Genomic DNA, 25815 nt, shown 5'->3' on the forward strand with positions numbered 1-25815 from the left:
TGCAAAGCCTGTAAGGAAGGGTTTTGGTGTTCCTGCCTCCTCTGACAAACTGGGGTTAGAAAATGTACAATGGGATCATCCTTGATAGTCCCTCTTAGGAGTGACTGTATTGTATTTGTCAACTGTAATTTTGCCAATATTTAGAATGCCATGACAAGTATTTTGTTGTGTGTGCGTTAAAGTACTTTTTAGATTGAGCCTGATAGCTTTAGCTGTCAATCAGGTGCTTGGAGTTAAAGACATTTATAAAGAAATACACATATATTTAGGCAATCTCGGGGGTATTTGAGTAAACTGTGGAACAGGAGCCCATATTACCATCGATGCCCAGGCTGCTGGCGCTGTGCGCCTCTTAGTTCCCATTCTGAATAGTTACCAAATAAAGAGACGGGCGCTGGGAGCAGGAATCACAAGAACAGGATTTATTACTCATGAGGAGAGCCTGTCATTTCCGACACGAAACAAGGTGTCATCGGGAGGTGCTCTAACAAGTGAGCTGAGACATCGTCTTTTATTCCTTACAAAATACTTGGCATTACAATCACGATATTGTGAAACAAGGAAAAGACATTCCCATAATCCTCGTGTCAATCCTACCCCACATATGTTCACAATAGGGACCCTTGACCTGCTGATAAGAGGGGAGGGTAATCACGCAGCTGAGTGTTCCGCCAATTTTTAGGATGTGTGCGCCTGATCGTAGCCCAGGGGGTGGGGTGGCCAGGATCAATAGTGGGTCCTTTGAAGAGGAGTGACTCCATACAATAAGCAGTAAACAGTATCTCCTGGTTTAGGCGATGACCTCAGACATGTGTGGACAGTCAATCGCGGAGGGAGGGTTTACTAACAGAGGGGTTATTCATGAAAGGAAAGGAGGTGCTGGTCAGGCGCGGCCGTGACTCCCAAGGACAGGGTCTTGCAGAAGAAGAAGGTTTATGACTTGCCCGTGTGAGGGAGAAGGGGAGGGGGGAAGCCAGGGTGTGCACAGGGACAGAGTCGCACAGAGAGAGATCTTATGACCCGTACATGAGAGAGCGGGGGCAGTCAGGTGCAGCTGGGGAGGGCTATGTCAGCTGAGGCAAAGGATGCCTCTTCAAGAGGAAATGGGGGGTTTGCGTGGGTCAAGCAGAAGGGTTGCCTTTCAGGGCAGGGTCGCGCAGAGGGAGAGGGTTTCATGGTCTATGCATGTGAGAGAGGGGGGGTTCAAATACGCGCAGAAGGGAAGCCGGTGATTCTAATGAGCGGGAAAAAAGGCCAGGGTGCCTAGAATGGCTGTTATGTACATATGGGTATGGGCTTTTACTGGCGGAGTGATGCGGTCAATATTTTATGGTATTCATGGTGCTTACACGGAGAGGAGTGGGAAAAGGGAAATGAACGTCGCTTATGTACATCAATTTTTCTAATTTTCCACAGTCGCCCCTTTTTACATAACAGAGTTCATTTTTGTAATTGATGGGGGTACATATAAACAGGCGCGGTTGAAGAATTAGCATTTGTCAATACTAACATTTGGCATATAATCATGGACAGTTGATGTGATGGGCAGAATGCAGCACATAGGAAATTGCATTTGTCGAGTTCCTAACATTCAAACGCACTACACAGCATAAATGTTTCTGACTTAAAAATGTGACCAATGAACATTTTGACCAAGTAGTTGAGGGCGGAATTCAGTTCAATACGCAAGATCTCTTCGTCACAGTGTCTTTTTAGCAGTGAGCCATCACTGGTAGGCTCTAGTCCGTGTCCTTCAGTTGGCGCTGTTGAGCACCGGCGGTGGAGCTATAGGTCCAGCTCGTATTTAACCTTTCGCGTTGCAAGGTGCGGTCTGTCCTCTGCTGTTAGACCACAGTCCTGTTCCCTAACCAATCCCTTTAGTGGCGCCTTATGCTCGGCACCTATATTTCCGTGGCAACACCCTATTCCCACCTGAATGCTGTTCTTCCTTTTGGCAAGAAGTTACATGGAAAAGAGGGTGTGTTGTTCAAATAGTCGATAGGAGAGAGGGCGGAGTGGGGTCAGATTTCCTGGGACACACCAATGGGACCAAGGGAGCAAAGGATAACAAGCAGGCAGGCCCATCAATCGGGCTTGAAAAGGGGGATGGAGGCTTCAGGCACACGTGGGTTAGCAGACTGAGGGCTTCAGGGCAGCCCGTCAAGTTTCATTTTCCACGTTTGGATTTGTTGTCTCGTCCCGTATCTTGTTGCTCTGCAGCTCCACCTTTGGTCGAGGTCATATGTGTCTCAAGATCTGTAGCCAGGCTGTACGTCACGTCCGACCCTTCTCCTCCGGTGATCGTAAATCTTTGAATAGGTACAAAACAAGCTTTAGAGAACTGGTCAGGAGAAGACATTTATGCATGTGAATTCTTCCCTCAATCCTACGCACTTGGGAGATACGCTCATCGGTCACAGTCAGAGGTTCATTACCAAGCAGTGCATATGTCAGCATTCCTACTGAGTTCATGCCAAGTTTTATTCATCGTCTATTCATGTCACATATGGAGAAAAGTCAGACTCTTATCAACTGTGCATTTCATCAAACTCAACATTTCGGAACCTCCAGGGAGACTCGTCTTTCTAACCTGAGCCTTAACAGTCTAACATTTCCCTTCAAGGCTGGCTAACCTTTTCAAACAGGGCGGGGGCGCTATCATCGAGAGTCAGGGTAAAACAGGTTTTTCTCGAGGGACGACAGTTACTCATGGTCATCATGTTTATATCCGGGACAGCAGCTGGGGTCAATCAAGTGGGGCGGGGATGCTTCGGGCATTCGCGCTTGGGTGCAAAGGGGTGGGGCAATCTGGGCATTGGGGGTCAAGCTTGACGTTGGCGTTCGTCTCTGATGAACTAAAAAATAAGGTGCCATTGACATACAGTTCCCCTGTAAAAGGCCAGATTGGGGGACTTTAGTCGTCTTACCTGTCCTTTCCTTCTCAGCCAATTCGAGTTCATTCATTTTGCAGAAAGGAGAGGTAGTAATATGGCGAGATACGATCATTTTAGTTTCGGTCAATTTCGCTGAACACCTTCGCGTTCAATAAGTATCCAATCAGACTGGTGCCGGTGGGGCACAATTTTACCACAAAAAGGAAGAGGAAATAGGGAGACTCTCATAGAGAGTGAGAGTCGTCCGCAATCTAAACGAGCCATTCGGTACACGTATGACATGTAGAGAGAGAGAGAGAGAGAGGGAGAGAGAGAGAGAGAGAGAGATAGATAAGGGGGGGGAGAGAGAGAGAGAGAGAGAGACGTGTACGAAAATAGGTCATTTAGTGCGCTCACAACACAGAACAGCAGGGGGTCAGGTAACGGAGAGGCGCAAACAGAGGGAGGACATAAATCCCTACAGTACACACACACAAACTCAGACGAAGGAAGACAGTACATGTATTAGATATATAAGACATTCACGACAAAACATAAAACTAATATTGGCCAGAAAGATCTATCTTTACATCCTGCGTATCTTTAATATCCTATTTACCTACGTGCTTAGCTCTTTTTACCTTTCCCTCCTTTTCCCTCTCGCTTGCTATCTTTGCGAACGTTCTCAATTGCCAATACTTACGCCTCGGTCAGCCGGTCAGAAATTAACCTGGTGGGGCTATTTACCCACGGTTGGATCTTAAACCATTTTTCAGTTTCTTCCTTTGGTGGGAAGTTCTCCAGGCTGAGGCAACGGCGGGTATGGATCGGGAGAACAGTCGGACAGCTTGGTTATATCTATAAGAGTGTGAGAAGGAGGCGGTACATTTTGAACATCAGCAACATTCCTAACTTCCCAGACGGGTGGTGCCTTGGTAATCCTTACCCCGGCACTCTTCTTTGTCCTTTCCCTATCTAGTCAAACGTCTAGTTACATTATTTAACATGCTATTTTGAGTCAATTTTCGTCATACAGTACCCGTCAAGTTTCTATGTCAGTCCATCCTCCCAGTCGCTACATTCTAAGGAGGAACAGTCATGTTTAAGTCTACGTCTTTTTTAAAAACTCATCAACATAAGGGCTATGCTCATATTCCCTCCTTCCCTTTTCGTCGGTTGTTTGATCATCGCTCTTCCATACTTCAGTCGTCGTTCCGACGCGACCTGCAGAAGGGAGGAGAAAGAAGGGGGTGGGGGCAGCATTCAAACCACATCAGCATGCAGTAGTCCGAAAATGTTTTTACTTACCACATACTCGACCTATCTCAATGTAGTGCATTTCTCTACCATCTCGGCGTTTAAGCCCAGTGGGACCAGTAGTGTCAGATAGATAATCATTGACGATCTGCGTATCTACATGAGTCACTTGGTCGCGACCCCTTTAGGTTGCGTGCAAGGGTGGCGGTCAGGTGGCATTTCTGTGGTGTCGTTTAAGGGCGTCTAAAACACTTTTCCGGCTGCCTGTGACACATAATGGAGCTGCTAAATATCGGGCCCTTTTTAACCTTCAGCCTTAATCATACTTATTCTTCGCTCACAGTAGTAATACATTCAAAACTCATTAATGCAACCGCTACAATTATACTTTCTTTTTCAAAATACCTTTAATAAAAAGTGTTGATGTACAAATACGGGCCTACAACCCAGTGGACCGGCCACGGAGCAGACTGGAACTGTACATAAGAGGAACGAAGTTGGTGGCCGTTCATTGCATAAAGTGCAGCAGTGCAATAAAATCGTATCGAACTTTCCTACAGGGCAAGCATGATGCATGTCAAGAATTCAGTTTTTCAATTAATTCATTAATTCATTATCCAAATGCTCACTCAGTGCCTACATTACACCAATTCATTGCTCCCAATCATAATTAGTACCCACCCTAAATCAGTTCATTGTCCCAACACATGATCAATATCTGTCTTACATTGCTTTCTTCTCTAAGCACATAATCACTATCCATCTTATCGACTTTCATTGTCCAAAAAGTGCATACATATCTCGGAGCATCAAGATTTGAGCAATCCGGGTGAACAGGGAGTTTGAAAGTTTCGTTTCGTGTATCGGCGCCATTTTGGGCGAGGTCAGGCAGGTTCCAGTATAGTCAGAATGTCTCCAATGACTCGTGGTTGGACCAGAACCTCTTTTGGCAGTTCAAAAAGTTTTCGTAATGGGGTGGCAGACTAACAATATGAATCATCAGTCAAAAAGTGGGGAGGGAGGCAACAATCTTTTCCTACCGGGTCATTCTGGTGTTCCACCGGAACTGAACAAATGTATCTTTGCAGGATTTTAGTCATTTCCAAACTGAGGCTGGCGCCGGCAGGAGTGCGCCGATGTCGCGACTCCCAGTGAGGGGGACGGGGGCGCCCATGCGGAGGGGTCGGGGGGGGGGGGGGCCCCCGGCTCTCATAGAATCTTCAAAGTTGAGGAGAGAAGGCATGGGGCGTGTGCCCGTCCCGGGCGAAAGACCGCTTTTCGATGTGGACCCTCTTTAAGCAAGAGCGTTGGGGTGTCGCTGGAAGCCTCCACCTGGAGGGAGGTGGGGGAGGGTCGTTCGCGCCGCCTCCCCGTTCCAGCGACCCCGCGCCGTTCTTCGGCTCCAGCGCTTCGGTATTGGCCGTGCCAGCTATTGAAGATGGGGGGGGGGGGGTCGGTGGCTGAGGCAAGACATCTCCCCCCCCCCCTGTGGCCTGCAGGGCAGCAGAAGAGGGGAAAGGGAGAGACCTCCACGATTCCTCGGGCCGTCCACCCTACAGCCTCCCCCTCCGACTGCGGCCAGCCGAGCCCTGCACGCATCGAGGCCTCGCCTTCCGGATGGGCGTAACCGCGGACCTGTTGCACTTCGGGAGCTTCCGGAATGGGGGTAGGTACCTATTGGTTTGTTCCTAATTCATGTGACCGTTATTTGGGCGTGGCGGGCAATGAGGCAGACATGTTTGGAGCAGGAATAGGCAATGGAGCCTAGCTACCTCGTGGCTGCCTTGGTGTCAAGCTTGTCTTCCCTCGCCATTTTTATGTTTCTTATTGCGGGTTATTTCTAACGTTTCTTGTTTTATTTTTAGCGAAGTTGATAACTCATCAGTGGCCTACTGATTTCGCTCAACTCTTTTTCTTGTATTTTTATGCCATAACCTATTATAAGCTATAGCGACTAGTCCACACTTAATGAACATGTCCTTATTAGGTGTGCCCTCCAGTGGAGCTGGATGGTTCATCTCTAATAAGCGGTCCGGGCTAAACAGGCTACCAATCAGTGGGGAGAAGATAGGCATGACGGATTACAACGGGGACAAAAGTCTGCACTACCTATCTTATCACGGCGGGCAAAGACTAGACAGAATATTTCTATTCTCCGTTGTTTGCAGGCGGTGAATACCTCAAAAGAACCAATACCGAACACTTAATGTACGGTCAATCAAACAATCAGTGGGGAGAATAAGTAGGTACGACGTGTTAAAGGTTTGCGTTACCTACCTTTTCGCTACCTACAAAGAGAGACCTTGTTCTTCCCTGTTTGTAGACAGAGAATCTCCAGACAATAATCCACGAACAACAGTTCGGGAAACAGTGGGGGAGGAAGATAGGCACGACGGATTACAACGGGGACAAAAGTCTGCGTTACCTATCCTTCACTGCTTGCAAAGGGAGAGCCTGTTGTTTCTCCGTTTGCAGACGGGGAATCTCCAGAGGTACCAACAAAAGAGTAATACTAGTATTATCCAAATCAAACAATCATTTCACAATTTGTCGCATTTACGCGACCTTACCCGGACCGGACCGTGTGGGCAGTTCTTCGCCTTCCTCATTCCAGCGCCCGATCGTTCTCTTACTCCATGATTTTACCGCAGCAGTCCTGTGGGATTCCAGTCAGGACAGTAGGTCACTCGAGAGAGGTCCGTTCAGAATCGGTGAAGTTCATTCAATCGGCAGCCGGACGAGGGCCCTCTCAAGGCAGGTATACTCCGATCATTTAGATGTTCACCTCATCGTCTGGATCTCTCTTACTGGACCTTATGTCACTGATGGACCCCGCGTTGGGACGCCAATTGTGGAACAGGAGCCCATATTACCATCGATGCCCAGGCTGCTGGCGCTGTGCGCCTCTTAGTTCCCATTCTGAATAGTTACCAAATAAAGAGACGGGCGCTGGGAGCAGGAATCACAAGAACAGGATTTATTACTCATGAGGAGAGCCTGTCATTTCCGACACGAAACAAGGTGTCATCGGGAGGTGCTCTAACAAGTGAGCTGAGACATCGTCTTTTATACCTTACAAAATACTTGGCATTACAATCACGATATTGTGAAACAAGGAAAAGACATCCCCATAATCCTCGTGTCAATCCTACCCCACATATGTTCACAATAGGGACCCTTGACCTGCTGATAAGAGGGGAGGGTAATCACGCAGCTGAGTGTTCCGCTAATTTTTAGGATGTGTGCGCCTGATCGTAGCCCAGGGGGTGGGGTGGCCAGGATCAATAGTGGGTCCTTTGAAGAGGAGTGACTCCATACAATAAGCAGTAAACAGTATCTCCTGGTTTAGGCGATGACCTCAGACATGTGTGGACAGTCAATCGCGGAGGGAGGGTTTACTAACAGAGGGGTTATTCATGAAAGGAAAGGAGGTGCTGGTCAGGCGCGGCCGTGACTCCCAAGGACAGGGTCTTGCAGAAGAAGAAGGTTTATGACTTGCCCGTGTGAGGGAGAAGGGGAGGGGGGAAGCCAGGGTGTGCACAGGGACAGAGTCGCACAGAGAGAGATCTTATGACCCGTACATGAGAGAGCGGGGGCAGTCAGGTGCAGCTGGGGAGGGCTATGTCAGCTGAGGCAAAGGATGCCTCTTCAAGAGGAAATGGGGGGTTTGCGTGGGTCAAGCAGAAGGGTTGCCTTTCAGGGCAGGGTCGCGCAGAGGGAGAGGGTTTCATGGTCTATGCATGTGAGAGAGGGGGGGTTCAAATACGCGCAGAAGGGAAGCCGGTGATTCTAATGAGCGGGAAAAAAGGCCAGGGTGCCTAGAATGGCTGTTATGTACATATGGGTACGGGCTTTTACTGGCGGAGTGATGCGGTCAATATTTTATGGTATTCATGGTGCTTACAGGGAGAGGAGTGGGAAAAGGGAAATGAACGTCGCTTATGTACATCAATTTTTCTAATTTTCCACAAAACCCTCCTCATCCATTGCCTGCTTGAGTGTCATTCACATTCTGTTTTCACTCATGACAGCATATACCGTGGGCCAATAGGTAAGCTTGCGTCTGCCTTTGGTTCCATGGCCCTGTGGGTTGTATGTCAATACAACGCAGTGTTTACACCGCACTACCATTACAGCGCTGGTTTTACAATGCAAGTCATTACCACGACTTGCGCTGTAGGGTGCTGGACTTAGGAATAGTAAGATTTACTATTCCAAAACCAGCCTACGTACAGTAGGGAAGGTGTTGGAAAAGTAAATCTACTATTCCTTTGCCTAGAGCGCCCTCCTGCGCAAGTCGTGGTAACAACTTGCGTTGTAAAACCAGCGTTGTAATGGTAGTGCGTTGTAAACACCGCGTCATAACGGATGTTCCCCGGCTCTGTGAGTGACAGCATTTTGCCTGATCTCATGTGTACCTCCTCCTAAAAATGTTTGTACTTAGGTGCCAAGGTGTGTGGATCAGTCCTTTAGTTTTCCATTTTCTTCTTTTATCGACCCCCCTTTTGTTTATTTTCTCTTTATTTATTTTTGCTTCCAGGCCTCCTGTTTGCAATTCATTTAATCTGCAGTGTACCGCATCCTGCAGGTCACTGTTGTAAATGTAAAACCATGATATACTTTGCGTAATACTATTCCAAAATAGCTTGCACTTGTAATGTTAAATGTTTTACTTACTTTTTATTCTAATCATATATGCCTGCCTTATTTAGGCGGTGGCAGTTCTTCTGCTTTTAGCACATCAATTTGTCTGCATATTATTGTTGACTTTGTGTTTTATGGTGGATGGCTGAGTGAGTGAATGATGGGGCACTTTCAGTTATAAGCCAGCGCTACTGGCATTGCCGAAGCTTGTTTACTCTTTGCAATCAGTATGCACAGCTATTGTTCCGGCAGTCATGATTGACAGCATGCAGAGATACTCAATTCAAGACCAAATTTCTGTGATTCGAGAGACATAAGGATAGGGCAGTGGACTGTCACCAGTCCGTATTTAATAAATCTGCAGAAGCGAAACCTCTGATTCTTAGGCTAGTTTGGAGTGGGTACTGCACGGAATCAGGTTTAAGAGTCTGGACATATGTGCACCAAGCTTAGGAAGACTCAAGGGGCATGGGTCGATGGCTGATACACCTTTCTCACATTGCTCGTGTCCCTCTCCTCTCAGGGTACATCCAGGTATGCCGCGGGCTGATGATCGCAGCTGTCTGCCTGGGGTTCTTCGGGTGTGTTTTCGCCCTCGTCGGGATGAAGTGCACAAAGATCGGTGGCTCCGATGCCATAAAGGGGAAGACAACCTGCTTTTCTGGTGTGGTGTTCATATTCTGTGGTGAGTACAACCCAGGGGGTTGGTAAGAGGACTTTCTTGGTGCAGTGCTGTAGGACTCTCATAAGCCCTCATTAAGGGGCTGATTATGAGTTTGGAGGTGTGGGAGCTGGATGCCATGCCAACGCCCGGCTCCCATACCACCAAACTCGACCACCGGCTGCTTGCCACATTATGAGTTCCTCGTGGTCTGGCAGGTGGTACTTTGTTGGTACTAGTGTGGAGGCTAGGTACTCGGACGTAGGTGCAGAGGCGGGAGACTTTCCTTCAAACGCGCTTGACCAAAGGGGTCTTCTTTCCTCACCCTCCTATGGGGTTTGTAGGTACCATTTGATAGGGCTTGAATATTTCAGCCGCACACCCTTGGAGTGTGATATTGATCACCCCACTCAGTGGAATCCTCCCATCATAGCACGGTAAGGATGGAGCCCGATTGTTTATTATAGGTCCTGATGAATGCCATGGACCCTACTGGGCCAAAAGGCAGAAACATGTCGACCACTCACATGACGGTGTGGGGACAAAAGAATCCCCAACATAACAACCATTTATTTTAATCACCAGACAGATACAAGTTACATTAAAATGAGTTTGACATCTGTAATGGCCTTTTAAACTTCACTTTTTTTGCAAGGGCCCCTACTTAGCTTTAGAAGTGCATCCCTGTCTTCAGGTGTATGCCCGTCCTCTATCAAACCAAGTTTTTAAAGGGCGAGGACTGGTCAATGACAAAGCATGACACCAGGTGGTGTGTGAGACCAGTCTTTTACTTTATGTGAGATGCCTGCACTCACGAGATAACACTGTAGCACTTAGGTCACCATACTGGGAGCGGCTCTTTTTGTGTTAAAGATTATTAATTGGAGGCTGCCTGCTGCTAGTGCCCCATGCCTCTAGTTCCGTTCCCTAGGTCTTACCTGGGGTTCTTGTGGTTAAACAGGGTCCTTTGGTAGTCTCACAGTGGTACATATTAGAAAGGCACTGCAATGGGAGTGCCAAAACCTGTTTCTGCACGGCATGGGCTGTCTCTTCCTTGAACTCCATGCAGTCTTGAAAGGCCTATTGTAACCCATCCATTCTAATTAACTGCAGCCAATCAGAACATCATGAACTTGTGGTGATTCTGATTGAGTGAAAAGCAACCAACCATAATGGGTGAAACAACCTAGTGTTTACCATAAACTGATTCAGCACCCTTGGCCCAATTAGAACTGTCTGCTGTATTTGAGCCATTCTGATTGGCGACTGGGCACCCATTCACAATGAGTGTTGCTCTCTAGATCTTCTTGCACACGTTTTGATGTCCAGGAATGAGCAGAGTGGCTCATAAAGTTTATGTGGACATCCTATTGCAGCAGAGATTGATAAATGGGGATTTTGCAATTCTAGCTTTTTGAAAGTAATATTTGCTCATTTCTAATAGAGGTGAATCTATATCTGACCCATGCTGGAAACGTGTCCATAGTTTTAATAGCAGACATATACAATTCCTTTTTTTAACTCATCACCCAGGCCCTTCACCCACTGCACACACTGCAGTATTTTGAAGACGTTGAAGGTATACACATGTTTACCCAGGGACCGCTCTACTTCTGGATTTCAAGCCAAGTCCACATAATTGGGAATGTTTTTGATTTCCTACAGTCACAGTAAAGGCTGTCTTTCATTCTCCCTCACCATGTGTAGAGGTGGGGTGGCATCAGCCCATCTTGGAACCTGCCCACTCCTTGAGAATGTCAGCTGCACCACACATAAGAATCCCAAACAGGCATACCAGACCATAATTGTGTAATACCCTTAATATATGTACGTAGTTGTCTGAGACATGGGACTGCTCTCTCTTAATGGAGAATATGGCCATGGCATAGCCATTCATATGGCTGACTCTGCCCCAGTCCTATTGGCCTTCTAGAAGCAACAACCTTATGGACAAAGGTCCTGGTTACCCATTGCCATGCCATTCCCTGCTCATAGATCATCAAGGATTCAGTTGTGCAAAGAACCCCCTCCAAGTGACAGCATAAAAAAGTGCCATAAAGAACTTGGATCCATCTGAGATGTCACAGCCCTGTCCATGTTCTCCCTTGCAGGATTGTGCGCCATGTCTGGAGTCTCGCTGTACGCTCACAGGATCACCTCGCAGTTCTTCGACCCCACCGTCCTCGAGCAGAAGTAAGTCTCACCTGTACGTGTCCTTTGTTGTGTTCCTCCACCTGAACCTGTACCCTGCCGGAGAGGGCGAAGCCGGCACCATGTGAGGTTGCCAGCAGACCAAGGGGTCTTGTGCTTCTCTCTTGTGAAAGTCTGACTTTTTACACTCATCAGATTTAATGACCAGTAAGGGCTATTGGCCTGCTTGCTTGTTTTCTGTCTGATCTTTACTCACAGGCCACTTGGGTCCAGCTTAACCAAGATCTTGACTCACAGACCCACAAGGGGCCAGGTTTATGAATTTCTCACGCAGAGCAGTGCAGCAGCCGCGAATGCAGCGCTGCGTGAGTAGGAGAGAGCAGGAGAGCACCATATTTACAGAAATATGGCACTCTCCTCCCCTCTCGCTAGCGCCAGCACACTGAAATTAGCTGCTGTGCACCATGGTGACGCCTTTGCTCCATATATGTCTCTGTAGGTCAAGCATAGATTTTGTGCTGGAAAGATCCCCTTCCAGTACAATATTCTATGCTTAGACTCATTTTAAACATTTTCCCACTTTGTATGTGCGCTGCACAGTGCACCACACATGCGAAGTTGAAAATCTCTCCTTCATAGCACCTGGTTGAAGGGTGCTCTACTTTCTGACTCTAAACCCTATCTACTTTTTTTGGGTGAATATGGTTTAGCATCAGAATCCTTGGGTGGATGCATGGGTATGCTCATGCACCACCTATGGGACGCCCCCTTAGCGCTTAGTAATGCAAAGTAGTGCTTTGGGCTGCTTCATGTTAATTTCACATTATTTCCAGCAAAGCAGCCATGATCACTTAGTGTGGCCATCACTCCTCCCCCTGCTCTGTGAGCAGAGCAGCCCCGCCCCTCAAAGCTGCAGCAGGGAAAAGTAAAATAAGAACATCAAGTTATTATAATTTTATTTTTCCTATATTTCACTGCTGCAAATCAATGGGGCGACGCTCCTCCGCCTTAACGGAGGAGCCGCCAGTGCAGAAGAACTGATAAGGCTGAAAGATAGAATCCTTCAGTGCTCACCTGTTTTAATTTTCCACGCTCTAGATAGAAATTGCACGAGAGTTGCCACCAGTTTTTCCACCTTGCACCCTACATTCTACTTTTTAATACCCTGGGTTAGTCTCTTGCATAAGTCCAGAAGAACTGCTAGATCAAGAATCTTGTATCAAAAGAGATCATTTATTTGGTGAGGGAAGATCAACCGTCTGCAAGGAACAGGTGTGAATATTGTTGTATGTATGTATGTATGTATAGGCATTTATATAGCGCACTACTTACCCGGAGGGTCCCAAGGCGCTTCGACCGCTGCGAAACCCTTCCTGGCTTCCCTGAGAGATGGTCCCTTAATGGGTATCTCCAGGGTGAGACCAGGCATCCCCGGCGGTCTGGTGGGCCGTTAGTGAAGATGAGGCGAGCTAATGCCCAGAGTTGCCGAGTGTGATCGCTGATCAGAGTGGGCACCGAGGCGAGAGAATTATCGAGTCCGCTGACCCTGGTCCAGAAACCTGCCGCGCCGGGAATCGAACCCTGGTCCCGGGCCGTCCTCTGCTCTCGGGTCTGCCGCCTCTAACCACACACTCATGACTGACTGAAGAAGGCTGCTTACATGCACCAACCTACTTTGGTCTAGTTGTATCAAACACAGCAGAAAAATTGTGGGTTAATGACTCATGTGTATTGTCTCCCAAACAGCGTCACTAACAAATAACAACATCCTTCAATCCACATATGATACTGTGATCTTTCATAAACCACAGTGGAAGATGCAATATAGCCTTATATCCCGCCGCGGGCTATACCAGCTATTAAAGGCCTACTACAGCTTTAAAGGCCTGAGCCGAAGGCGAGGGCCTTTAACGAGAGAGCGGGAATTTAATAGCCAGTATAGCCCAGCTACGAAGGGCTATAAAGCTATTAGAACATTCTGCCACTAGAGGGCAGAATGCTCTAACAAATAAAACAAAAGCTTCAGGGAGCGCGAGGTGATTGGAATCCCCTCAGGCTCCCTGAAGCCTTTGTTCACAGCCAGAGCTGTGAACAAACAAACATTGGAATGTTGGAGCTCCGGGCTTATACCAGCCATTATAAGCCCAGAGCACTCCATCGTTTTCAATGGAGCTCCCAACATTCCAATGTTCTAATTAAATTTAGGTCTGCTGTATGGGTGTATATCAGCTTCCCAACAGCAACAATATTGTACGACATAGACATTGTGTCCTGAATACTGTTTACAAAAACGTTGCTGCATTGAGCGTGCAATACACCAATATTTGTGTACATGATGTTTAGGACACAGTATTTTTGTCAGAAGATATTTATCCCGCAACAACCTGTTAACACACTCTTCTGAATGAAGCTTATGTTCTTGGCATTGCCTTGTGATTTGCAAATTTTAAACAAGTAAATGATTGTGTGGCATATGACAAGCTCATAGTAACCATGATGAGACCAAGGTTGTCACTTCTGGAAGAGGAAGCTCAGAGGATGCTTGGACCTTCACCAAGGAGCCCCTGGAAGAAGTCGAGTACTGTAAATATTTGGGATGGTAACTATGAGTACAGCCAATTGGGAGAGCACTGGGCCCGCTCGATTCAAACTGCTTGGACCGAATTTTAACAATTATTCGACAAAAACCCGGCTATACGTCTTACTAGGGTACACACGACAACATTGTGAAATTACTATAAAGCACTCAGGGGCATATTACCAACAACTAGCGATAATTATCACTATGTTGGCTTAGCGGCAATATTATTATCGCCGAGCTCCGCCGATTTTTATCGCAGATAAACCTTGCTATTATCAAGGTTTATCTCAAAAGCGATAAAACTCGGCCGAAATGCATGAATATCGCTGAAAAGTCAGCTTAGCGCGAATATTTCCAAAAGTAGGTAATAGGAGATAGCGATGTTAGCGACTGTTTACATTCGCTAACATCTTGGCACGCCAACTTTGCATGTCATTAGCGATAAATATCGCTGACATGCAAAGCGGGCCCCAAGATGATCGCTATCTCCTACTAGCTGTCGCTAACTGGTGTTAGCGACAGCTAGGTAATAGGGCGATAAAATTATCGCCGCTTTAGCGGGAAAAAATCCCGCTAAAGCGGCGATAAGGCCCTTGGTAATATGCCCCTCAGTTTTGGGCAACACAACCAACTGTACTGCTTAGGTTAGAAAAAGCAGAGTTAAAGTGTGATGAACAGCACTGGGATTAGTATTCCTCATTCTGCATTCAGGAGTAGAACGGAGTTGGGCCTACTTTCTGCCAGTAATTTGCAAACTATCCACAGTCCCCAACCTGCTGTGAACAAGTGAAGACCTGAGCAGCCCAGTTCACGCAACACATGGAGTTTGTGCCCACAAGCAAACATGGTCTACCCAAAGGCAGCCAGGCCAGGCCTCTCGCACTTTTATTTATCATATTATTGGAAAGTCCCAGCACTGCCTCAACTTAGGGAGAATGGATCTGCAGATTCATAATAGACACACATCAACTCACCTGGAATTAAACTGACAACTTGTTTGCAATTGTTTATTCAAGTAAAGACCTAAGTATACAAAGAAAGATGCTTAATAGAGTGCAAATGTACTATAATCAGGCCACTATTCAGCTTTCAGATTTGCTGAGATAAAATATTGACATGGACAAGGAACAAAGGGCCATATTATCAAGAAAGGCGATACATTATCGCCCCTTTTATTGTCAGGAAACTGCTGCTAAAGTGGCGATAATGGGCTTGATAATACGCCGTAGAGAATTCCCATAGAAGCCCGGGTTAACACTAGAACCTGACCTTCTATGGGAATTCTCTACGGCGTATTATCAAGCCCATTATCACCGCTTTAGCGGCAGTTTCCTGCCGATAAAAGCGGTGATAATGTATCGCCCTTTCTTGATAATATGGCCCACAGGTATTTTCTGCGACCAGTTAGAGGTGTGCATGATTATTGAGTGGGAGGACTTTTAATATCAGTAATTTTTATTATTATATGCACAGTTTTCTTTAGATCTAGATGCTTTTTAGGACCGAGGTAAAATTTAAAAAAATGCCATTGTGCAAACAAAAATCTTAACATGGGTTTTATTGACAGGAAAAACGTCTAGTTGTTTTCTTATTGCTGGCCAAATATTTTGAAGCATGTGATGGGAAAAACTGTGATTATGAACTGTTTTTATAGTAAGATAAACCAAGGGGCCTGCTTTTCCTTTTATATTGTATTACACTGCACATATTGGTGCAATAATTGTGATTTTATGTAGAATAATGCATGACTAATTTGTTTGAGATGTTTATAAATGGATGCGATCTTCTACTATTCAAACAGTTTTTTAGATTGGAAAATATTCCGATTTAAAGTGTTCTATTTTAACAAAAGCATCACAAAACTGACTTACTAACAATTCTAGGGATTATTTTTCTCCAGATTGTGGTATATGGTTCATTGCTAACATCAGCTCTTTTCCTGCAGGTATGAGCTGGGAGCGGCTCTGTTCATTGGTTGGGCAGGGGCCTCCTTGTGTATCATCGGTGGTGCCATGTTCTGCTTCTCGATGGTTCAAGAAGCCACAGTCCCAAGGTAAAGAAAGTCACTGCGGCCATTTCACTGCTCTGGCCACTGATGCGGCACGCCTCGCTTCCTGCAATCTGATATTGAAGCCTTCTTGGGAAATCAATGTCATGTGGTGCTGAGCAGATGTGGTTTATTTGTTGAGCTGTGACTATCTACAACTTTTGTATTTGTATTTGTATTTGTAATTGAATTTGTAAGGCGCAACAGCTACCCACCATGGGGTGTCCCAGCGCCAACTACATGTTGTTTTATTAGTAGGCAACATATTGATTGTAAAGGTATTGGTTGGTTTTCCTATTGACTGGGTAGCTTTATTGTTAGGCACCTTGTTGGTTGAGTTGCCTTATCTTTGGGTGGATGGCCTTGTGGTTGCTCAGCCTCCTTCCGGCTCGATGGGCTTTATGGGTGGGAGTCTGGCGGGTGTCTGCTTTTAAGGGTGGGAGGCATATTTGTTTAACCCCTTCGATGCTTGTGACAGAACCATTCCGTCATCAGTCACGGTTGGGCTGTGCTGATGATGGAATGGTTCCGTCACAACCACAACCATTTCAATGAGGGACAGCACAGGAGGAGAATTCCTTTAGCAGCGATGGAGTTAACAGTGCAATGAAGAAATTGAATATAAACAGAGTATTCTGAGAGATTGGTAGGATGGATAAGTAGATGAAGGGATGAAATAATAGGTGAACAAACGAGTGTGTGAATAAATGCATTGATGTATTTATGGGCATATGGATGTATGAAAGAGATGGGCAAGTATACAGTTAAAATATTGGATATACAGAGTTCAGAGGATGGGGGTGCAGGTGGGCTGATAGACAGGTATATCCGCTCTTTACTATGGATCCTGAAACAGGATAGAGAGGGCAGCTAAATTCACTGTTCTGGTACATATTTGAGCAAAGACATCCCAAGACTTAAGACTAATTCAACAAGGGCTGAAAACATCTTCTAACCTGATGCTATACCAGCAAGGGTTGCAGACATCTTCTAACCTGATGCTACACCAGCAAGGGTTGCAGACATCTTCTAACCTGATGCTACACCAGCAAGGGTTGCAGACATCTTCTAACCTGATGCTACACCAGCAAGGGATGCAGACATCTTCTAACCTGATGCTATACCAGCAAGGGTTGCAGACATCCTCTAACCTGATGCTATACCAGCAAGGGTTGCAGACATCTTCTAACCTGATGCTATACCAGCAAGGGTTGCAGACATCTTCTAACCTGATGCTACACCAGCAAGGGTTGCAGACATCTTCTAACCTGATCATACACCAGCAAGGGCTGAAGACATCTTCTAACCTGATGCTACACCAGCAAGGGTTGAAGACATCTTCTAACCTGATCATACACCAGCAAGGGCTGAAGACATCTTCTAACCTGATGCTATACCAGCAAGGGTTGCAGATATCTTCTAACCTGATCATACACCAGCAAGGGTTGAAGACATCTTCTAACCTGATGCTATACCAACAAGGGCTGAAGACATCTTCTAACCTGATCATACACCAGCAAGGGTTGAAGACATCTTCTAACCTGATGCTATACCAGCAAGGGTTGCAGACATCTTCTAACCTGATCATACACCAGCAAGGGCTGAAGACATCTTCTAACCTGATGCTATACCAGCAAGGGCTGCAGACATCTTCTAACCTGATGCTGTATCAGCAAGGGTTGAAGACATCTTCTAACCTGATGCTATACCAGCAAGGGTTGCAGACATCTTCTAACCTGATACTATACCAGCAAGGGCTGAAGACATCTTCTAACCTGATCATACACCAGCAAGGGTTGAAGACATCTTCTAACCTGATGCTATACCAGCAAGGGTTGCAGACATCTTCTAACCTGATGCTGTATCAGCAAGGGTTGAAGACATCTTCTAACCTGATCATACACCAGCAAGGGTTGAAGACATCTTCTAACCTGATGCTATACCAGCAAGGGCTGAAGACATCTTCTAACCTGATCATACACCAGCAAGGGTTGAAGACATCTTCTAACCTGATGCTATACCAGCAAGGGTTGCAGACATCTTCTAACCTGATCATACACCAGCAAGGGTTGAAGACATCTTCTAACCTGATGCTATACCAGCAAGGGCTGAAGACATATTCTAACCTGATCATACACCAGCAAGGGTTGAAGACATCTTCTTACCTGATGCTATACCAGCAAGGGTTGCAGACGTCTTCTAACCTGATCATACACCAGCAAGGGTTGTGGATAACCAGGAATTATTTGTATATATTAAAAAGACTCAAACACAAGTCAGGATGTATCTGTGTATCTTTGAGGGTCAATGTCATCTTGGGGATATTGATACAACAGCAAGGATCAAAGACTTCCCAGGACTGACTGATATTTGAAGAAGGGTTGAATATGTCACCATGGTTATTAATATATCAACCCGTCCAAAGACATCCCAGAGTTCACTGCTTCATCAACAAGGCGTATCCTTATATTAACAAGGCACGAAGCCAACTCCACAATTCTTTATATACCAATTGCAATCAAATATATCTAATGGTTTAACAATATATACACAATGATCAAAGGCAAATCAGAGTTTGTCTATATCAACAAGAGGCAAAATTATGGTAGGACTTCTGAATATATGTAAACAAGGGACAAAGACACGTTTGTTAAATGTAATGCATGCAGTCCTTTCCATAACAGATTTCTATGACTACTACTAGCCACTTACATTGCTTCTACTTTATTGTCCATTGATTTATTTCATATGCACATTCTACCCGGGAAGCAAGACTTCTATAGATCAATGAAGCACTGCCTGGTAGAAGAAACCTCACGGTGTATTCATATATCAATGAGGGTTGTAGAAATCAGTGGTAAAACCAATACATAAACAAGGGATGAAAATGCCTTAGGACCCATTAACCCCTTGGGCTCGGCCGCGATTCTGCACCTGTGCGGCACTTTTATTGTGTGGGCGGGTTCATGACGGCCCCAGCCGTCATCAGCACATGAGCACCATAATGCATGACGGTCGGGGGCCGTCATCAGCATGGAAGGGGTTAATATAGACTTTTGCTTTTATAGCCACAACAACTGTAACTTACAGGTATCTACTGTTTTGCCTACAGAATGGGTTATTCCTACAATGGAGCAGCTTCAGTGATGTCTTCTCGGACGAAGGCGCAGGGTGGACTTGGACGAGCCGATCGACACTCAGACAGGGGCCCGCCAAAGAACTTCGACAAGAACGCCTATGTGTGACTATCACAGCTGGCCACAGAGACTGTACCCATGGACAGGCCAGAGACACGATGATGGTGAAGCCAACAGACGGGAGGTGGTCATCATTTTCTGAGAAAAGCTGGAATCACCAAACCCTTCCGATGCCATTGGGCGCTACCACCATCACCTCTTGTCTCTCCCTTAACATCACTTCTAACTCTTTTGCCCCTTCTGTTTTACACTTCTCTCACCTCTCTCACACAACTTCTCTTTTCTCTTTCCCTTTAATTCTCCTCTTAGGTTCCTTATCTTTTCGTTCCATTCTTCTCTTAGTACTTTTCTTTCTTACGGCACCGCTCCGCTCTATTTACATCATCTACACCCATTATGTTTTAAGCCTCTCTCCACCTAATTTCTTCTCTTCAAAACTTCTTGTTTACACCCCCTGTTCTCTGCCTCACCTGCTACCTCTACTGACTTGTTATCTTTGCTCCACCTCTCGGTGGCTTCTTCCTCACGTGGAATTCTTCTGTTTCATTCCTCTCATCCCTTCCCTATTTTCTGGGGTTTTGATTCACAAAGCGTCCTTGAAAAAATAATCAACCATTTATGCTTGTAAACTTGTGGCTAAATTGTGCATACATTTCATAATTCTCTGGGATTCACAAAAAGCGACTTGGTAATTCATGGAAATCTTTGCAGGTCATAGATTCCTTTGCTTTCTCACTGTCCACAATACTTACTGAAATTCATACTGGAGTGCAGTCTTTTTTAACATTTTTGTTTTTGTGTTTTCCACAAGGAGCAATCTCTTTCTCAACACCTCCATGAAATATGGCTCTGTACTCTTTCCTTTCTAAAAACTAGAGTAGCACCACTGTCTTTCTCAGGACATATCCCTGGTGAAAAACCAATTGGAAACCCTGAGGGATAGCTCTGCTATCTGACGCCTTAAGATGTGGAATTTCTGGAATTGGCTGTTTTTACTCTTTTTTTTAGAGTTTTATATAGTGCGAACTAGACCCAAAGACATTGGGTATCAGAGCGCTTTACATAGCACCAGTTTCGTTACACAAGGACACATTCATTTTTGTTAGGCACAGGGAGATTAAGTGGTTTGCCCAGAATCACAGGATGTTGAGTGTCGTTCCCAGCTTTGACGTCAACCGCTCTAGCCGTAAGGCTACATCCTCTTCTTATGGTTATTAGAAATTTATGAAGGGCGTCTATCACCAAAAAGGCCTCTTTACACCATTACCAAGTGATAAGCAGTGACACTAAAAGTGGTATCTGTTAAACAAGGTCGTTGATTTTTTTCCAAGAAATGTGAAAAGATACATCTGAAATCACGAGGAATAATATTACAGAGGCGTGAGGCCAGAGTAAAAAGACTTTAAAGTGTAGTGTTGGAGGCTTACAAGGTAGTTGATTGAGGAGCCGAACTTGAGAGACTCAAAAAGTTTGAGGTGGCTTATAAAAGCTACTTTTTACGTTTAAAGAAACCAGGAGCTTCTCCAAAAATGCATTTGTGGACCAGGCAGAGAATCTTAAAAGAAATATGGGTTTCAATCAGTAGCCGGTGAAGGGCTCAAGAGGAGGGTTAATCGATGTCAAACAAATGTCAGGAATAACGAGTCTCGCTGATGATTTACGAATTTTTTTAAGTCTAGACATAAGAGGTTTGGAAATTCCTAAATAGAGGGGATTACAGTATTATAGTCTCAGTCCAATGATTGATGCAACAACATTTTTACACTTGTTGATGGAAAAAAGGGCATTAATGGGTTTAGTTTTTACAACCAATAAGTACTGGGTGATGCCACCTCTGAGACATGATTTGCCATAGTAAGGATTTATCCAATTTAATTTCAAGATCTTTCACACTGGTATTAGGGGAGGAAAATTACCAAATTACCCAAAAAAGATTTGCTAAAATGGAGACCAAAGGGATCGAGACTTCCCTACAGTAAGAATTTCTTTTTTTCTTTGTTTATCTCCAACCACGGTTGAGCCAGCCAGAGTTTTACTCACCTCAGGCATGTACAAAATGTAACCTGAGAGCGCTGCTGTCAGTGATCCTGCCTCTGGGAGCTGTGCAACCTGAGGGATAGCTCTGGTGTCTGTAACCTCAGGCTGTGAAAATTCTATAAACTGAGGGGAGGTTCTGCTGATTTTTGTCTGAGTATCTAAGATGATGGTAACCCGAGGGCTCTACTGATAATGGTAAGATCTAATGACTGAAGGTTCGGCTCTTAAATCTGAGTAACCCAAGGGATATCTCTGCTGTTTGAGATCTGAGGATGTGAAATTTCTATAAACTGAGGGGAAGCTCTGCTGACTCTTGTTGAAGTAGTTCAGAGGAAGATAACTTGAGAGCTCTACTTTTAATAGGTAGGTCTGAAGTCTAAAGGATAGACTCTTCTAGGTAACCCAAGGGTTAGCTCTGCTGTCTGAGACCTGGGGATGTGAAGATTCTGTCAACTGAGGGGAAGCATTGCTGATTCTTGTCTGAATATGTAAGAGGAAGATAACCTAAGTGCTCCAATGTCAACGATGCAGCCTTTGAGAGACATGCAACACGAGGGATACGTGTGATGGCTAAAGGTTAGACTCTTAAACCTGAGTAACCCAAGGGATAGCTCTGTTGTCTGAGATCTTAGCATGTGAAAGCTTTGTAACCTGATTGAAATCTCTGCTGTACCTTGTATGAGCATGCAAGCTATGAGTAACCCAAAAACTATATCAGCTGTGCTGTGGCTTGTGAGAGAAATCCACTCTAAGTGATTAGTCTGCTGACCAATCCCTGGATTGAAAACATATTTAATCTGAGTCATACCACTGCTTCGCATTGTACAAATTCAACGATGTGTTTAAAATAAATTAAAGTTCTGCTTTTTCTTATCTGAGTTTTTAAGATTTCTTAGATTTGAAAGACTGCTCTGGTGTTTAAGCTTGGTTTGTGATGTCTTTGTAACCTGGAAATAGCTCTTCAATCTACGAACCAAGCATAGCAAATGTCTCCAGCCTTCAGGAGGTATCTTCTAGGGTCTTGTACCAGGATCAGCAATTGTTTGGGATCAACGCTTAAGTAGTGATGAGTGAACGCACCAGCAACAAGAGGTAATATAGGAACGTGATGTAGAGTTCGGCAGATGGCGTACTCTGGCACAAGTGCGATCGAGGACCCTGTCCTTCAAGTTCTCAGTCCGCCTGCCCTATTTAGAGTTGTGTGGACCTTAAGGTTTCTGATGGTGGTGGCCCCATTGGTTCTTTTGACAGACAGTGGTCTGATGGAGTGTTGGCTGTTGGAGTAAGAGTATCACACCATCCACCCTATGAAGGAATGGGGGTCAGATGTCTTTTTTTACTGCCCCTCACTGCCAGGGAATACCTGGTTGTAACAAACTGAAAAATAAATTGACGGCCACACCTAGGGGAAGGAACTCCCTGGATGTGGATATCATTAGTTATTTGTCTTTCAAAAAGATGTCTAATTTTGAGAGTTTGTTTTTGAAAAGCAAAACATTTGTGGATGGCTGTCAAATCCGACGGTGGGCGTCCACCAAACGTTTGGTGTCTTCAGAGGAACCGCTGTAATGACAATTCTTCTGAGAACACAACTGGGTCGGCAATGATCTCTAAATATGGAGGCCCTCTGTCCATCAGGGTGGCATATATAATGTCCTCTGACACCCGGACGGATAGAGTAAAGGCTGCCAGACCTTAAATCAAGCCTTATGTATTTCTCAGAAACCTGTTAAAGGGTTGGGGCTCTCTATACATTGTAACCTTGCTTAGCCTTTCCTTGGTTGGTGCCTAGATGGGTTTACATGTGTCTCTCAACATTGATTCAACCGGTATTCCACAATAAATAGAAATGTGTATGTATTAACCATGTGTCATCATGCGATTAGATCATGACTACTGCTGTTAGAGATGGGTTAGGAGCACTTAGAACATTGGAACATTGGAAGCTCCATTGAAAACAATGCAGTAGCTCCGGGCTTATAATGGCTGGTATAAGCCCGGAGCTCGAACATTCCAATGCTTCATTGTGGCTGTGAACAAACAGTTCAGGGAGCCCGAGGGGATTTCAATCCCCTCGCGCTCCCTGAAGCCTTTGTTTTATTTGTTAGAACATTCTGCCCTCTAGTGGTGGAGTGTTCTAATAGCCTTATAGCCCTTTGTGGCAGGCCTATACCGGCTATTAAAGTCCTGCTGCCTTGTTAAAGTCCCTCGCCTTCGGCTTGAGCCTTTAACGCTGCAGCGCGCCTTTAATAGCCGGTATAGCCCGCTACGGCGGGCTATAAGGCTATACTATAGACCTGATGGCGGCATGGGAGAGAGGCAGGGCATTACATACAGGGTTTGCCTGAGCTATGATGGCATTATCTATGGGAAAAGTGCTGATAAACAAGGTATTGCTGCCATCATGGAAAGGTGGAAATGTCGCTATGCAGGGTTGTGCTGCCATTAGAGTGAAAGAAGTGACAGGAAGCAAAGTAGCGCGGTCATTACATAGAGGAAGAGGCGCCAAGAAACAGGGTAGTGCTGAAATTATAGAGAGGAATAGCACCAGGAAGCATGGTAGCACTGTTTTTAAAGAGAGGGAGAAGCACCAGGAAGCAAGGCAATACATTCTAAAGAGAGGAAGAAGCACCAGGAAGCAAGGTAATACATTTTAAAGAGAGGAAGAAGCACCAGGAAGCAAGATAATAAATTCTAAAGAGAGGAAGAAGCACCAGGAAGCAAGGTAATACAGTCTACAGAGAGGAAGAAGCATGAGGAAGCAAGGTAATACATTCTAAAGAGAGGGAGAAGCACCAGGAAGCAAGGCAATACATTCTAAAGAGAGGGAGAAGCACCAGGAAGCAAGGCAATACATTCTAAAGAGAGGGAGAAGCACCAGGAAGCAAGGCAATACATTCTAAAGAGAGGGAGAAGCACCAGGAAGCAAGGTAATACATTCTAAAGAGAGGGAGAAGCACCAGGAAGCAAGGCAATACATTCTAAAGAGAGGAAGAAGCACCAGGCAGCAAGATAATAAATTCTAAAGAGAGGAACAAGCACCAGGAAGCAAGGTAGAGCTGCTAAAAATAAAACGAATGTGAAAAACACCTGGAGGTCACCAAGATATTTTGAGTTGTGGGCAACAATGTGCATGGTTTCTAGTGGTCCACTGCTATAGACAGCGGGAAAATCTGACAGTGCCAAAAATGTGCAACACTGATAGATTTGCGCAAGAGTGCTACATCTGAAAATAACTCTCTACATCCAGTGAAGAACGGTCCTGGGCCCGGCATGCAGGACCTGAGGCTGTGCCATCTACAGGCCTGGGTGGTCTGTCAGTGGGGGAGCCAAGCAGACTCCAAGATTCCCAGGGTGTGTTAGGGTACTCAAACCACACCATTCAAAACTGAGTGGATGGACATTCTCAGGATCTGCCCCGATCTGTGGAACTCATTTTCTAGCATAAAGCTCAGTTATGAACGAGGCCTTCCCTTCTCCTCAGGCAGTGCTTAATTTGAGCCAGTCGTTTCCAGGGCTCGCCACCGGCACAAAATTTTCAACACCGGCACTTGAGACAGTCTGCCACAGGGTGGCACTGTCTGGCTAATTTAGAGATGACCACAACAACAGTTAATGATTCATTCAATATACATGAACAATTATGATTACCTGCCGCCTAAGCCATTCTTATAGCTTTGGGTGCCTGATATAATCCTAATTGTCACACTTGTAGGAGTGTGAAGGTCAGTAGTTGTGTTGTTACTATCATTGGTAGCTCTGGCAGGGTGTGGTGCCTAATGACGAGAGCCCTGCCACTTTTTATTTTACAAATTACGCACTGGAGGTCTCTCACTGTTAGCATACAGCTGTTACATAAGGTTATTTTACAGTTTTTATATATATATTTCTGGTGTGGTTATTGATTTGTAAGTTATACTCAAAACCCACTTTAGTGGAAAGATGTTTATATGATGTTGAATTCAGATTAATGAATTTTAGGAAACTCAAAATATAAGAACATCAGTGGTTATTTTGTTCTATGCACACACTCCTGGCGTCAGAACAGAGAAGTTGCACAACACGAACACAGCAACAAACGGGGTCAGAAAAGTCACATGCTGTAAAATAGAGTCTTATAAGATAAGTTCAACAGAAACATTGGTAGTAATACCACAGCTTCGCAAAAGTAGTCTTAATAACACATTCCCCGCGTTCGGGGCCTTGTTATGAGTAAGTAGTAATTCTATATTTCGGACAAACATGTTTTTTGCACCTGGTTCGGGATTACAATTCGCGCAGGGGCTCCAGCATCCGAGAATTGTTCCCACACAGAGTTCACCAGGAAGAACCTGATGAAATGTGCATGGGAGAAACTGGTTTGAAAG

The 25815-nt window shown here is 45.3% G+C and overlaps 1 protein-coding gene across 1 annotated transcript in view; it reads left to right on the forward strand.

The window, feature by feature from the left end:
• The window catches only part of LOC147706540 (claudin-10-like), a 49996-nt gene extending 27682 nt beyond the window's left edge, over positions 1-22314 (forward strand). Inside the window, exons 2-5 of the mRNA XM_086929094.1 lie at positions 9298-9459; positions 11547-11628; positions 16113-16220; positions 19327-22314. Of these exons, the coding sequence (XP_086785220.1) occupies positions 9298-9459; positions 11547-11628; positions 16113-16220; positions 19327-19459 (485 nt within the window). The 3' untranslated portion in view covers positions 19460-22314. The remainder of the gene's footprint in view (positions 1-9297; positions 9460-11546; positions 11629-16112; positions 16221-19326) is intronic.
• Positions 22315-25815: the final 3501 nt, after the last annotated feature.

The sequence above is a fragment of the Lissotriton vulgaris genome, chromosome 7, assembly GCF_964263255.1.
Source record: "Lissotriton vulgaris chromosome 7, aLisVul1.2, whole genome shotgun sequence".
Classification (NCBI taxonomy): Eukaryota; Metazoa; Chordata; class Amphibia; order Caudata; family Salamandridae; genus Lissotriton; species Lissotriton vulgaris.